The sequence below is a fragment of the Syngnathus typhle genome, linkage group LG21 (assembly GCF_033458585.1).
Source record: "Syngnathus typhle isolate RoL2023-S1 ecotype Sweden linkage group LG21, RoL_Styp_1.0, whole genome shotgun sequence".
Lineage (NCBI taxonomy): Eukaryota > Metazoa > Chordata > Actinopteri > Syngnathiformes > Syngnathidae > Syngnathus > Syngnathus typhle.
This window is the reverse complement of record NC_083758.1, coordinates 653,406-668,727: the sequence shown is the minus strand read 5'-3', so window position 1 is coordinate 668,727 and position 15,322 is coordinate 653,406. Positions and strand designations below refer to the sequence as shown.

The 15,322-nt window shown below is 42.2% G+C and overlaps 1 protein-coding gene across 1 annotated transcript in view; it reads left to right on the top strand.

The window, feature by feature from the left end:
• Positions 1–3,514: 3,514 nt before the first annotated feature.
• Positions 3,515–15,322, top strand: part of ttll12 (tubulin tyrosine ligase-like family, member 12) — a 32,980-nt gene continuing 21,172 nt past the window's right edge. The window contains exons 1-9 of the mRNA XM_061268376.1: positions 3,515–3,724; positions 4,696–4,856; positions 5,284–5,482; positions 9,829–9,988; positions 10,600–10,733; positions 10,830–10,906; positions 10,972–11,088; positions 12,467–12,655; positions 12,989–13,100. Of these exons, the coding sequence (XP_061124360.1) occupies positions 3,581–3,724; positions 4,696–4,856; positions 5,284–5,482; positions 9,829–9,988; positions 10,600–10,733; positions 10,830–10,906; positions 10,972–11,088; positions 12,467–12,655; positions 12,989–13,100 (1,293 nt within the window). The 5' untranslated portion in view covers positions 3,515–3,580. The remainder of the gene's footprint in view (positions 3,725–4,695; positions 4,857–5,283; positions 5,483–9,828; positions 9,989–10,599; positions 10,734–10,829; positions 10,907–10,971; positions 11,089–12,466; positions 12,656–12,988; positions 13,101–15,322) is intronic.

Genomic DNA, 15,322 nt, shown 5'->3' with positions numbered 1-15,322 from the left:
CAAGAAAATTTTTGGAGCAAAACTTTTTTACAGCCGGATGCCCTTCCTGACACCAACCCAAGGGGAAATTGATTTTCTGTAGGGGTTGACTCCCTTAGCCCATTCCTCTCCCGAGGAGCCCACTGGGCAGTGGTACTATTTAACCCATAGTTGGGGGCTGGTTCGTGGGCACCAGGGCGTGTCCGCACACCGGTGGGCCTGCGTGCCGCACGTCTAGGGGCCAGACCTCCTCCGAGTCCCTTGTAGTTTAGCCTGGGTCCGTGTTGTACCCAGTTACCATGTGTCGCCGCGTGGAGGCACTACATAGGGCTTGCTGTTAGAGAGGCTTTGTACTGGCAGGGAGAGACTTACGCACTTGGCTCTCCCGTTCGCATACTGCTAGCCAGCGGTGAGGGTTGACAGTGAGAAGTGACATGCACTGGGCACTCCACCAACACACTAGACGCATCATAACAACCCGACTTGGTCTTATGAAGTCAGGCACATAAACCGGAAATTACCTAAATTCGGACGGACGGAGATAGCTAGAGAGAGAGAGAGAGAGAGAGAGAGAGAGAGAGAGAGAGAGAGAGAGAGAGAGAGAGAGAGAGAGAGAGAGAGAGAGAGAGAGAGAGAGAGAGAAAGAGAGAGAGAGAGAGAGAGAGGTAGGTAGGTAGGTAGGTAGGTAGGTAGGTAGGTAGGTAGGTAGGTAGGTAGGTAGGTAGGTAGGTAGGTAGGTAGGTAGGTAGGTAGGTAGGTAGGTGGGTAGGTAGGTGGGTAGGTGGGTAGGTAGGTGGGTAGGTAGATACTTTATTAATCCCTGGGGCGAAATTCAGGTGCCAGCAGTTAAATACTAGGGGTGTAACGATACATCGATACACATCGATTAATCGATATAATGCTCTACGATTTATTGGCATCGATGCTAAAGGTAAACATCGATTTATATCGCCGTGTTTGACCTCGGACATTAGACGCGACTTTATTTTGAAATCCAGTTCATTGTTGCTTGCTTCCTCTTCCGGGAGCAGGGAGCAGTGCGCGGCGTTGTTGTGTTGTGAGCAGAGCAGGCACGTGAAAGGGGAGTCGACAACGCGGCTCCTGGGTTGGTGCTATGGCTAGTGTCCAAAAAGACGAGGAAATTTGCTCCCCTTTAGGCTTCAAGTCATTCGTTTGGAAGCACTTTGGATTCCAAAGAAAAGATGGCTCAACGGACAAGACACGTGCAGTTTGTAAATCCTGCCATGCGGTGATCAAATATTCAGGGAGCACAAATCTCGCCGCACATTTAAAGAAAAAACACGACATCAAAGTTCAGTGTTAAAGTAAGCAATTTGTATACTACAATACTCTTGTAATTTCCTAAATAAAGAGTTTGCAGTACCTTGTTGATTTTGCGTATGAATTGTTATAAATCAGGATATTGTTCTATATTTTTATTAAAAAAAAAAAATCGATCGTAGAGCACTATATCGCGATATATCGTGAATGAATCGCAGCAGGCTTTAAGATATCGGCAAATATCGTATCGTAGTTCTTTATATCGATATTATATCGTATCGTGACAAAACCCGCGATTTACACCCCTATTAAATACAGAAATAAACAGATAAATAAACAGATAGACAATATAGTAATATTGACACATTAATATAGACAAAATAGATAAGAAAAAGAGTAGCTTACATTAATAAATAATTAAACTGATAAAATAAATAAATTATTAATTAACAGATAAAAAAAAAGAAACAGTGTTACGACCGTGAGCGCGCCTGTATTTTAAAATTTACAGCGTACCTGCAATTATACTACCCTCTAGTGACTAGAGGGTAGTATAATTGCTTATTCTCAGAATATCTTGAGATTTTGAGGGGTTTTGTGATTTTTTTTCTGGTTTTGGGTCTTTAAAATAAAATTAAATTCACTGCCAATGGGAGTAAATACACTATAATCCACAACACCTACCCCATAGAAAAACGTTTGTTCGTTCTCAGTTGTTTTGTCTTGTTTTTTTGTTGTTTTGGGTCATTTGTGGGTGGGTTATGGTTATGGAAACTAATAAAAAATGAGGAAGGCTTCGCAAATTTGCATCTCATCATAGGAACATGATCCCCGCTTCCCTATAGTTAAGAGGAAATATTATTTGAAATGTAAAGTAAAATGTTCAAATTTGCATTTACCAGTTCCGCCGCTAGGCGGGAGCAGTTATCTACAAAAAGCTCCACAGAGCGTGCCATCCCTTTATTTTTTTACATCTTCATTTAACAAACGCCACAAATGAAAATTAAAATAACAAAGACGATAACTAAGCGGCTGAAAATGCAAAGGTGAGTCTGGATCGCTTTCTTTTACGCTGATACATTTTCAGCCACAGGGACTCCCATCCAAAACATTAGCCTAAAGGCATAATTATAGTACATAATAAAATAAATTAAAAAAAGCAAAAATAATATTATTAGGAAAAAAATAATAGAAGACAGTGAGAGTCAATTTTGATTTTGTGGATTAAATTAATCTGGACGAATGAAAGTTCAGACCTAATATAAAGAAAAAGCACATTGACATTTTTTTTTGTTGATCATTTTGGCAATAATGTCACGGAGAAAACGAAACAAGAAACAACTGTAATTTACGTCAGCGACTAAATAAAATGTATACATCCCATCATCACAGATAATAAATTACTGTATTTCACAATTCCTGACGACTTGATATGAAATGAGCACCGCAAACAGCCATTCGTGAGTATGTCGTTGGTTCGATATGTTCGTTGAATAGGTTGCAGCCACAGGCTCCTTTTTTTGAAACGACTTGTTTCGTCTTGGAATTGAGAATTTTTTTTTTAACTCATTTGACATGGGTTGATGCAAAACAGCTTCCTCGTACGTTATTTCCTAACGCAGGGGTGTCAAACTCATTTTTGTCGCGGGCCGCATTGTAGTCATAGTTTCCCTCGAAGGGCCATTATCAACCCAAATAAATAAAAGCCTCATAACAGTATAAGATACAAAACAGACAAATAATTGTTGTTGTTTTTTCAAATCAGACTAGTGGAAACTTTTCAAAAAATGTAAAAAGATGATTTTTAAAAGTTAAGACAATTTGCAATTTTTGTATGACGTAAATTTAACGCACAATTTGTCTTCGCGGGCCACAGACAATGATACGTTGGGCCCCCGGGCCTTGACTTTGACACCAGTGTCCTAACGTACCCTAGGTACACCAGCATGATGTAGCTACCAGGCTAACCACCCTGCCTCCGTGGCATCCATGTTTGGAGGGGCGGCTTTCCCACACAAACATAGACATTAAACTAAGGTTATAACTTGCTTATTTCTCAAACCATTTTCATGAAGTTGAATGATTTGTCAATGTCAAAGAGGAATTAAAAAATTGTCTTTTCCCGCGTGAGGCGTTGTTTCGATCCCAGTGGCTATAACGCATTATGCGCATGTTATTTATTCACTGAGATTGCCCCTCCTTGCTAAGTGTCGCCGTATGCACGCTTTTTAAAAGGGGTGTGGTGTATCTATGTGTACGTGTGAAATTCTACCTACTTCCGGATTCTCGTAAAGCGAGCAAAAAATACACAGACGTAGAAATGTCAACATTTACCCAAGAACTTTTAAAAAGGGACGAAGATGAGGCTTTTAAGGCATTTGTAATTTTGTACCACAACGCATTGCAAGGGTCAGGAATACCTAAAATCTACTGGAAGAGCCTCCACCTTAAACTCACCAACGAGGTAAGTGTTTTTGTCGCCATCGTGAAGCACCGTGATCGCACCGCATGTAGAAACGTCACCAATCAATCACGCACGGCACTAAACTTCGGGGTTCTTTCAGCTTAAAGTTTACAAAAGGAACCCGTCATCACTATCAACAAATTGTGAAATATTTGTGTTAGTTGTCGTGTATGTATATATGTGGAATTTACATTGTAGCTCAATACACCCAAATATTCAAATAGTGTGCTGTAACATTCCATAATGTGCTGAGCAACACCTCACTCTGGTTCAGTCTCTTGTTTGTCATCCAAAATACTTCAAAATAATTGCGGTTGAATTACATTTTTTTTTGTCACTAAACGTGACCAAATGTGACCTGCACTCTCACAGGAGTCAAACTCAAGGCCCAGGGGCCAGATATGGCCGCCACATCATTTTATGTGGCCCGCGAAGACAAATTGTGCATCAAATTCGTGTGTCATTACTATAATTGCAAATTGTCTTCACTTTTAATATCTTTTTTTTGTTTTGTTTTCAGAGTCAGCTTTATTGTCAATTCCTTCATGCCAATATTATATTTAATATTTGACCAGTTTTTACTCGTCTGATTTGAAAACGATTTATTTGTCAGTTTGTTTTGTCAGCTATTACTGTATATAACAGGGGTGGGCAATCCGGTCCTCGAGGGCAGATAATTAGCAAGGTCTGCAGAAGCTGGATACCAATCCTGATCATTTGAATCAGGTGTTTTGCAGCAGGGAGACCTATAAAACATGCAGGACACCGGCCTTCGAGGACCGGAATTGCCCACCCCTGGTATATAATATGAGGTGCTAATACTTTTATTTGGGTTGACAGTCATAATGGCCCTCCGGAAGAAGCTATGACTACAATGCGGCCCGTGAAAAAAATGAGTTTGACACCACTGTACTATATTGTGATAATCCTGTGATTGATTGCAGTCAAACCATCCATTGCTTTCCTGACAGATTTATGATGCTGGGGAGGTGTTTGGAATCATCCAAATTGAAGATAATACTGATGATAGCAAGAATGGTGGGCACATAGAGGAGGACAAGCTTGGAACAGTAATGCACAGCAAAGTGGTTGTTTCTTGCAAAAGTGGACTGCGAGCTTCAGACCCAACAAGGTAGGGCTGGCATGTCGATAAGGTCTGTATTATCCTGTATTTGTTTTCATATTATGATTTATGTTTCAAGGTTAGAAAATTAAACATAATGTCTTTTTTAAAGCATATCAGCATTTTTGTCCAGGCCTATTTCATTTATTTTTTGAAAGATCTCACAATTCAAAAGCAGTGTCAGATTTTTTTCAATGATTATTGTCATAATTCTAATAACTCCTATGACAGTTTGAAGTAAATTCAGTCGTCTTTCTGACTTTTTATTTTAATGCCGACAATTTTACGCTGGCTGCTATTTGCCGAAATCCAGAATTTGACCATTTATATTAATGTATGTTTAAATTGATTCATCTGGATTGCATCTACAGGAAATATTCAGGCAACTCTGGAGTTTTTAAATTGGCTTTTAATTTATTTTAATTGGTGTCTGCAGCATTTTTCTGGTGGATCATGCTTGGACATATCGTGTCGATCATGCTCGTGAGCAGCTGGAGCAGGTTCCTGGCCTATTGCCCAGAATGGCCTCCCTCATGGGTTTGGACTTGAGTGAGCAGAATAGCGACGCTGATGGAGTAGAGTTGGTGATGGAGCACATGTGGCTCTACAACCAGACTTACCAACTTTCTCAAGGGGTACATTGAAAATGACGCACACTGCAGTGTACCTAATCTCATTTGTGATGGTTATTCTTTCTTTTCCATTATTCCATTTTCAGGCTACGCTAAAGATAAAACAGAAAGTTACTCTAGCAGAAGACTGTGGATAAAATATTAAAGTGTTTTAAAATTTGTTTGAGGTCAGAAAGCTCCCAAATTTAAAATACAGTCAAATCCCAACTCAACGCTAATTTGTTTCAGAAGGAGCGTTGAGAAGCGAAATAGTTGTGTTCTGAAGTAATTACCGAAATTTTGTTTAAAACAGTACATAAAGCCACAACAAAAATACATTATAGCAATAGCTTGAAGCACCGCCCTACGCGATCCGTATGTAGTGGATGACATGTCGGACATTTAAAAGATAAATAATGACCTAAAAATAAATCAGACATCACAAAATAGCACTATTCAAACACGAAACGTACTTACCCATGGTACAAGTGCCAACGTCCTGGAAATAATGTCCCAAAACTGAACCAATGTGAACAATTTGATGGCTGTTGTTGACAAATAGTCACTTTCTTACCTCTCGTTTGTTATTGCATGAACTCAACTCTTCATCTGAACCCCCGTGATCTTATGGACTCCCAGGTGCAGCTTTCCGGAAGTGTGCCGTGTTCATCTGCAGTCAGGTGTCACAATGGTTTAAAATCCGCTAAACAATAGGGCCAACTAATGTTGGAGTTCCTGACAGTTTCCGTCAAAGTCAAGTACCGAGGCGTTCGACTTCTGGGGTTCCACTGGAAGCCTATGCAGCGACGTAAACTGAATTTCCGTGTGGGTCAGAACAGTAATAAAATGAAACAGTACAGTAATAAAACAAGAGAAAACAATTCCTTGCCTTTATTCCTGTGGTTGGCTTGCACACTGGACAGGGCGTTGCAAGAGAGAGATGATGCAATAGTCCAAAATGGCATATACCATGTGAATGGGTAACACCGTCTTCCTCGGTTCCCCAGTATATTCTTCTGCCGCGCACACCATTGATCCATCCATCCATCTTCTTCCGCTTATCCGGGTTCGGGTCACGGGGGCAGCAGCTTTAGGAGGACTCCCAGACTTCCCTCGCCCCAGCCACTTCATCCAGCTCATCCCGGGGATCCCAAGGCGTTCCCAGGCCAGCTGAGAGACAGTCTCTCTAGCGCGTCCTGAATTGTCCCCGGGGTGGGACATGCCCGGAACACCTCCCCAGGGAGGCGTCCACGAGGCATCCTGATGACATGCCTGAGCCACCTCATCTGGCTCATCTCAACGTGGAGGAGTAGCGACTCTATTCCGAGTCTCTCCCGGATGACCGAGCTTCTCACCCTATCTCGAAGGGAGAGCCCGGACATCCTGCGGAGAAAACTCATTTCGGCCGCTTGTATCCGGGATCTCGTTCTTTCGGTCACGACCCATAGCTCGTGACCATAGGTGAGGGTAGGAGCGTAAATCCACCGGTAAATTGAGAGCTTTGCCCCTTGGCTCAGCTCTCTCTTTACCACGACGGACCGGTACAGAGTCCGCATTGCAGCCGACACTCCACCGATCCGCCTGTCAATCCCACGCTCCATCCTCCCCTCACTCGTGAACAAGACTCCAAGATACTTGAACTCCTCCACTTGGGGCAGGATCTCATCCCCGATCCGGAGAGGGCATTCAATCCTTTTCCGACACCAACTAGTTACCGTGCATTACGAATTTCAGGAGGCCTTTACGACGCTTACAACGCAAAAGTACTCCGGTCGAATAAAGTCTTTCAATATATGTGATGAAATACAAAAAAATTATATAAAGATATGAGAGACACGTGTTGTAAACACCAAACAACGCAACTCGAGGCCATCGTAAACCTAGGACCCAATGTATAGTGAAATCTTTAAAGCTAAACATAATCCATGTAAATGTTTGTCTTTTGCAAAGCCATACTGTCGCGATTTGATGTTCTATAGGTTTTGTGGGAATCCTTTCAACATTGAAGTACATTATCACACACATCCTCAAATAGTAACAAACAACCAAATAAATAAATAAACAAACTGATGCCACCCCATATGGCCTATATTATTACTTTAAATCTTAAATGTTATATCTCAATGTATGATCCCGAACTGTTTAATATAATTTATTACCGTAATTTTCGGACTAAATGTCGCTCGGAATATAGGTCGCATTAGCCATAAAATGCACAATAACGTGAAAAAAAACATATAAGTCGCATTTTGGGGGAAATTTATTCGACAAAATCCAACACCAATAACAGACATGAACGAGCAACAACAGACTGAACGATAGGTATGCTAACGTGACATAAACACAAACGAAGAGCTGAGAACGGGCCTGACGTAACATTCACAGTTATTCAAATAACTATTGCATAAACGTTTATAAAACCATGTGTGTCTTAGACTTAGACTTGGACTTAGACAGACTTTATTGTCATTTTGTATACACTCAGTGCACACAAAACGAAATTACGTTGCATACGGCTCTCAACAAAGGAATGACATTTCGGCTGGATAAAAAGTGACATTTCTATATTAATATGAAATAAGATAGATAAATATAAAGTGCAGAATTATATATCTAACTATTATATAAGCAATAATGTTATCAAACCATCTGTATCACTCCAAATCATTAAATCCATAGATCAAATTTCTCGTCTTTTATCGATCGTCCTTTGTCAACAATGCCGTGTGCCGCGCCGCACTTCAAAATATTCCACAGGCCCATATAACGATATATAAATTAGATATCAAATAACTATTATATTAGCAATAATATTATCAAAGCATCTGTGTCACTCCAAATCATTAAATCCATCGATCAAATTCCTCGTCCTTTGTCAACAACGCTGCGCGTGCGCCCTGACGTCAGCAGTGTCGTTATTCTAGTATATCTAGTAGTATAAAACTATATTGTAGTGTCATCAAAGTACAAGGAAAGATGTGGGTTTGGTAAACGACTCTTCATTTAACAAAACAAACTTCCAGGCGTGTGGCGGCGTGGACTTCCAGCCACGGAGGTGGAAGTGAGCTCCATAGAATAGGACCGGGCGTGCGTAAAAGACGTGTCCGAGCCCCATCCACCGTCCCCGGACATCCACCGGGCCGAGCGCCGGCCCTGACTTCCATCCACGGAGGTGAAAGAGAGCTCCGTAGAGTAGTACCAGGCGTGCGTAAAAGCCATGTCCGAGCCCCATCCATCGTCTCCGGGCAGCCACCCGGCCGAGCGCCAGCCCCCGACTCCCATCCACGGAGGTGAAAGAGAGCTCCGTAGAGTAGGACCGGGCGTGCGTAAAAGCCAAATAGTTTTTCAAACCTTCTGTGTCACTCCAAATCCTTAAATCCTTCAAACTCTTCGTCCTCCGTGTCACTTACAAACAAAGCCGCTAATGATGCCGGTAGTAGCCATTCGTCATCTTTGTCATCCCGTGATTGAATCTTTGTGTTTCATGTAAACAACCGCCGCGCCGCGCTGCTGACGTCACTTGAAATTCAAATTACAGTAATCCCTTGCTACATCGCGGTTTATCACGTTTTTTTAAATTTTGAAAATTTGTGAAAAAATTTACATAGAAGTCGCTCCTCTGTATAAATCGATCCCCCCCCCCCCCCCCCAAACTATGAAAAAAACCCACGACTTATAGTCTGAAAAATATGGTATTATATCATATTATCCATCCACCCATTCATTCAGCCCTCCCTCCCTCTATACCTGCCTCCCGCCCTCCCTCTATATCGCTTGTCCCCATGCTGGAGCCTATCGCAGCAGTCATCAGGCAGTAGGCAGGGGACACCCTGAACCAGTTGCCAACCGATTGTAAGGCACACAGAGACGAACAACCATCCACACTCACACCTAGGGGCAATTTGGAGTGCTCAATCACCCTACCAAACATGTTTTTGGGATGTGGGAGGAAACCGGAGTGCCCGGAGAAAACCCACGCGGGCACGGGGAGAACATGCAAACTCCACACAGGGTTGGAGGTGGAATGGAACTGTGAGGCGGACGTGCTAACCAGTTGTCCACAGAGCCGCCCTATTATTATTATTATTTATTATTATTAACTTAAAAAGAAAATATCAAATCATTTTATTTTAAAGAATATTCACTGGAAGTGCAGGCAAATATACATATGGACATATAGCAAAAATCTCCCTAACTTGAATTAAATGCTAAGTTTAGTTTCTGAAACTTGTCTCTGTCAAGCAGTATCAAGTCAACTTAATACCAATTTGCATTTAGAAACCTGTCGTGAAATGTTCTCATATACCAGAAAGAGCATAAAAATACAAATAGGCAAGTGTTTTTTTTACTGATTTTACTATTATGTTCAGTGTGCAGAAGAGAAGATTCCAGTGTGGTACTTAATGGATGAGTTTGGTTCTCAAGTGCATCACTCTGACCAACCCAGCTGTGCCATGGCTCCTTTCTTCTTTGCCGAGGCGCAAGCGGCTTTCACTGTACTCTGGCCTCTTGGAGACCTGCAAGAGGGAGGTGATGGAAAACACGTATTCACGTACATCACAAATTAGCGATGGAAAATATGAATAAACCCCAAAACTGGTCCCAGACCATCAACAAGCATTTATCATATTTCCAGATCTGTATTTGACTTCTATTTTTAGCGCAATTGGGAGAGTTTCCTTGTTTTCCTCACAACACACCTGGCTTTTAAGATGTCTGAGCCCTGTTGCAAATAGTGAAAACAACAATGATGAAATCTTTACAAATGCTTAAATTCATAATTCGATCCGTAGATATAGCACACAGTGATCTCAAAAAGTTTAATATCATTTTAAAGCCGTCTACGTCATTATGCTGACTAATAAAATGATTAGCAAGGATTTGATTAAAAAAAAAAAAGATTTACAATTCAGATAGCGACCCTGTGAAAGTAAAAAAAAATAATATTGACTGTATCTTACCTCTCTATCAATTCAAACCATTTTATTTATTTTGAAATCACATAATGCATTTAGCATTTTTTTAAGACCCCAGGGCACATTTTAAGCTATGCCTGTCTAAAAATGACGGAGACAGCTAAAAAAAATGTCATAGTGTTTTCAAAAAATGCTTTACTCATTTTTAATAATTTAATTTTACAGATGTAATAACGCGTGACTTTGCATACGGTGAGACAGACCCTCTGGTTAGACGGTGCCGTTTGTTACCATGGTTACCTGCCGATCTTGAAGGCATTTCCCCCCAAAACACAGAGCCTGCAGATTCATACTATGAGGTGAGGACCATTAATGTGTTCATAGAAATCTTTTCGCCTCAAATTTCCTTTCCGTTGAATTGTTCAATGCATCCCATTTGCATGGCGTCTGTTGAGGCGGTATTGCACGAGAACAAAGAGCAACTTCCTGTGGACGTTCATCCCACCACACTACCCAGGGACAGAACACTCAAGTATGTATTTTCATATTAGGATTTGTTGATAATCTCACCCAACTTGTTTTCAACTTTGTCTCCAGGGTATACTCTGAAATGTCGCAAGTGACCAACAACTTGACGCATGCACGTTTTGAGGTGACAGAGAACAAGGAGGAAGCGGATATCATTTGGAGCTACAACCACATCAAAGACTACAGGCGAGGGGAATTGTTCATTTCATCATTTCTCATCAAAAAATTTACAGATATTGATGTGTTTTTTGCACTTTCAAGCAAAAGCTTTGGTCTTTGACGAGCTAGAAATGCAATTATTGAAAGTTCACGGTAGTCACAAAAATAATGTAAATCTGACAAAAATAATGATTTCAGAATTTGATCAAAATCAACTAAATTATTTATACAATGATAAACAAATAACAAAAATAATAAATTGTTTGAATTATGGACGGCTCGGTGTCGCACTGGTTAGCAACGTCTCCTCACAGTTAGGAGAATGTGGGTTTGATTCCACCTCCGGCCCTCTCTGTGTGAAGTTTGCCTGTTCTCCCCGTGCCCGCGTGGGTTTTCTCCGGGCACTCTGGTTTCCTCCCACATCCCAAAAATATGCTTGGTAGGCCGATTGAGCACTCCAAATTGCCCCTAGGTGTGAGTGCGAGTGTGGATGGTTGTTCGTCTCTGTGTGCCCTGCAATTGGCTGGCAACCAGTTCAGGGTGTCCTCTCCCTACTGCCCGATGACTGCTGGGATAGGGTCACGAGGGTCACAGGCATGTCTATCAGGCATACCGGTTGATAGACATCAAGCGGGATGGATGGATGGATGGATGGATGGATGGGTTTTAAGAATATAATTTAAAACAAATCATGAAACAGACCTGCCTTAATTTTGTATTTTTGAGGCACTCTTGGGTGAGCATTGCCCTTTGTACGGTGGAATTGACTAATGTATCACAATTTTACACACTGGTTTGTTTAACGAAAGCACGTAAATAAATAAATAAAACGAAAATGTTCAGGGTGTCCCCCGCCTAGTGCCCGATGACTGCTGGGACAGGCTCAAGCACGCCCGCGACCGCCTTGGGGACAAGCGGTTCAAATAATAGATAGATGGATGGATGTAGCCACAGTTGAAAGCCTTCGATCATCCCAAAAAACACGTTTCTCTGGAGTGTTAGTTACATTTCTAGGGGAAATTGATTTTACCAAAAAACGAGACCTCGAACAATCCCGAATCGTGTGTGCGTTTGGAAATGTCTTCCGGGTGCGCGCCGCTTCACTCCGCCCATCCACAAACTCAGTTATTGAATCAAACTTTAGCTTCAATCCTGTCCACAATGTGGCCAAAGGTCCTGTCGGATGTTGCGCTTTTCCATTGCTGTCAATCCAGGTTGTGCGAGAAGGAAACCACATGCTAAAATACCCTTTGCCACGACTACTACTCTGCCTACTTTTGGTGCTTGGAAAATAGTTTTAATCTGCGTTTTTTTTTTTTCAATGGCTCTAACAGTAAATCAGCAATTGCTTTTGAAAGTACATACTTAGCTCTGTGTGAATGTAATTGTGTGAACTTTCCGACAGAAAGTTCAGCACAGAGCGACCGAATGTTATGCTCAACCAGTTTCCCTGCGAGAACCTCATCACTGTGAAGGATTGCCTTGCTGCCGTGGCCCGCAGAGTGAAGGAGGCTTCAGATGTGATACCGAAGACTTTCAATCTCCAAACAGAGCTTCCACAATTCATAAAGCACTATCGAGACAGACAACAAAGGTTATAATCTTTTTTGTAGTAATGGGAAAATGAAACTTAATATTTGCTTCATGAACCAGTTGATGTATTTTTTAATTCCTCTAGATGGCACTGTTGGGTTCAAAGAAATTGTTCTAAGAAATGGCAAATCAGTTGGCTTTCAGCTCAATGTTAAACAGTGCCATATCGTGGAGGCAAACAATACAACTGGTTCATGAATCAAATTTGAAGCTTAATTTTCCCGCCAATGTTTGAAGCTGTTTTTTTTTTTTGTTTGTTTGCTTATTTGATTTGATTTTTGTATTTATTGCTATTCTTTAAATTCCACCTGAGATTTTTGTTTTTGTTTTTTAGGGGCCAAGATAACCACTGGATATGCAAGCCATGGAATTTGGCCCGTGGAATGGACATACACATCACCAACAATCTGAACTACATTATCCGACAGAGAGAGAGTACACCAAAGGTGATGTATATGTCGATGCTTTGATATTTAAAGTCAAAGTCAGCTTTATTGTCAATCCCTTCATATGTCAAGACACACGAAGAAACCGAAATTCCGTTTCCTCCATCCCACGGTGACGAGACACAGTACACGATAAACATACAAGTAGACGACACAAAATAAAAACAATAAGGCACAAAAAATAAATAATAAATAAATAATAAATAAATAAAATGAGTGATGAATAAATAATAAACAAATAACCCAATAAATAAGAGGAGCAAAACTGAGCCAGTGTGCGTACAGCAGACAATACGTAAGCATAGCGCAAAGTACAGGACGCTACGCAGAAAGGGGGGCCGAGTTCAGGATCCTAACAGCCTGGAGTATGAAGCTGTTGGAGAGTCTGGCGGTGCGGGAGCGCAGGCTCCTGTACCTCATCCCAGAGGGCAGAAGATCAAATAAAGAGTGAGCGGGGTGACTCACATCACTCACAATCGTGGTCGCCTTGCGGGTGAGATGGGAGGTGTAAATGTCCTTCAAGGAGGGGAGCGAAGCACCAATAATCTTACCAGCCGTGTTCACTATGCGCTGCAGGGCCTTCAAGTTGTAGTCAGTGCAGCCGCCAGCCCAAAGAGCAATACAGCTGGAGAGGACGCTCTCAATGGTGCCGCGGTAAAATGCAGTCATGACGGCCGGAGGACCGCTCGCTCGCCTGAGTTTCCGCAGGAAGTACAGGCGGCGCTGGGCTTTCTTCGCCAGTGATGCGGTGTTGGTGGACCAGGAGAGATCCTCACTGATGTGCACCCCCAGGAACTTGGCGCTGCTCACTCTCTCCACCACAGCACCGTCGATGGTCAGCAGCAGGTGTTGGGTGTGACCCTTCCGGAAGTCCACAACAATCTCCTTGGTCTTGTCGACGTTCAGCAGGAGGTTGTTGTCCCTGCACCACGTGGTCAGAAGGTCAACCTCCAGCCTGTATTGAGTCTCGTCTCCCTTGGTGATGAGACCCACCAGAGTCGTGTCGTCAGCAAACTTCACTATGCGGTTGTCGCTGTAGGTTGCAGGTTAGAACAATGACTAGAAATTTGATAATTGCTAGAACGAAAAAGTGTCGCTCCAAAATTTTTTTCACTTTACATTGCTTAACTGTTTACTTTTGAAGGAAATACTTAAAGTACAGAATGTCTACCAGACCAGTTGTCTGAGATTGTGAGTTTTATTTACCATATTTTCTGCACCATGAGGCGCACCTAAAAGCCTTGTTTTCTCAAGAAACGAAAGTGCACCTTTTAATAAGGTGCGCCTTTTGTGCGGACCGAATTCCAACATATGTAAAGTTGATTTGTGTGGCTTCCGTAATATACAGGCGTAATATGTAGACGCGATGAACCAGTCAGAGGACATTACGTTTTACGTAGATCGGTGCAATAAAACAATCAGAGGACTAAACGTAACGCGTGGAATAATAATAATAATAATAATGATAATTCATTCAATTTATACAGCGCTTTTCAAGTACCCAAAGACGCTTTCAGTTAGAAACAGGGCATCGGTCAGCAGTGCGAAGGAGATGGATGGAAGAGCTGGGGGGCGGGGGACGGTTGAGGTTGGCAGTACGGGAGGTGGAGGTGACGGGGGACGGGAGGTAGTCCAGAAAGAGGGGATGGGTGAGCCGTCGGAGAAGTGCCGGTTAAAGACAGTCCAGAGCCATGGTGGATGTAGCGCAGACGCCGAAGGATCCCAGCTTTGCTGACAGCGGAAGCAGCAGCAGCGGTGGTTATTGTTGAAACGGTGAAGATCAGCAACAGTGTAGATGAGTGAGCGAGAAGTTGGTGGAGTTAGGAGCCTGGAGGACCAGAAGTAATAGTCCACGGAGGAGATGAGACGTGACAGCTGTCGAAAATAGTCCAGGTAGTATGCTAGCAGTGGCTAGGAGCTGGTTAGCTAAGAGCTGGTGGGCAGTGAGATGTTTGTAAGCAGCAGTGGATAAATAGATCTTTATTGTCATTGGTACATGTACCACGAAATTAAAAGTGCCAACCGATCAGTGCATCTGCTAAAATAAAAAATACAAACTAAAAACAACACAAAACAGAACATACACCGTACTTCATGTAACTGTACATGCAAACAAGTGACATGCAATTCCACAACCCCATATTGTTGTTGAAGTAAGTTAACCTCCTGGACTAGCACATCACAAACATGGGTCCGAAGAAGGCACCAGCGGCTCCCCTCTC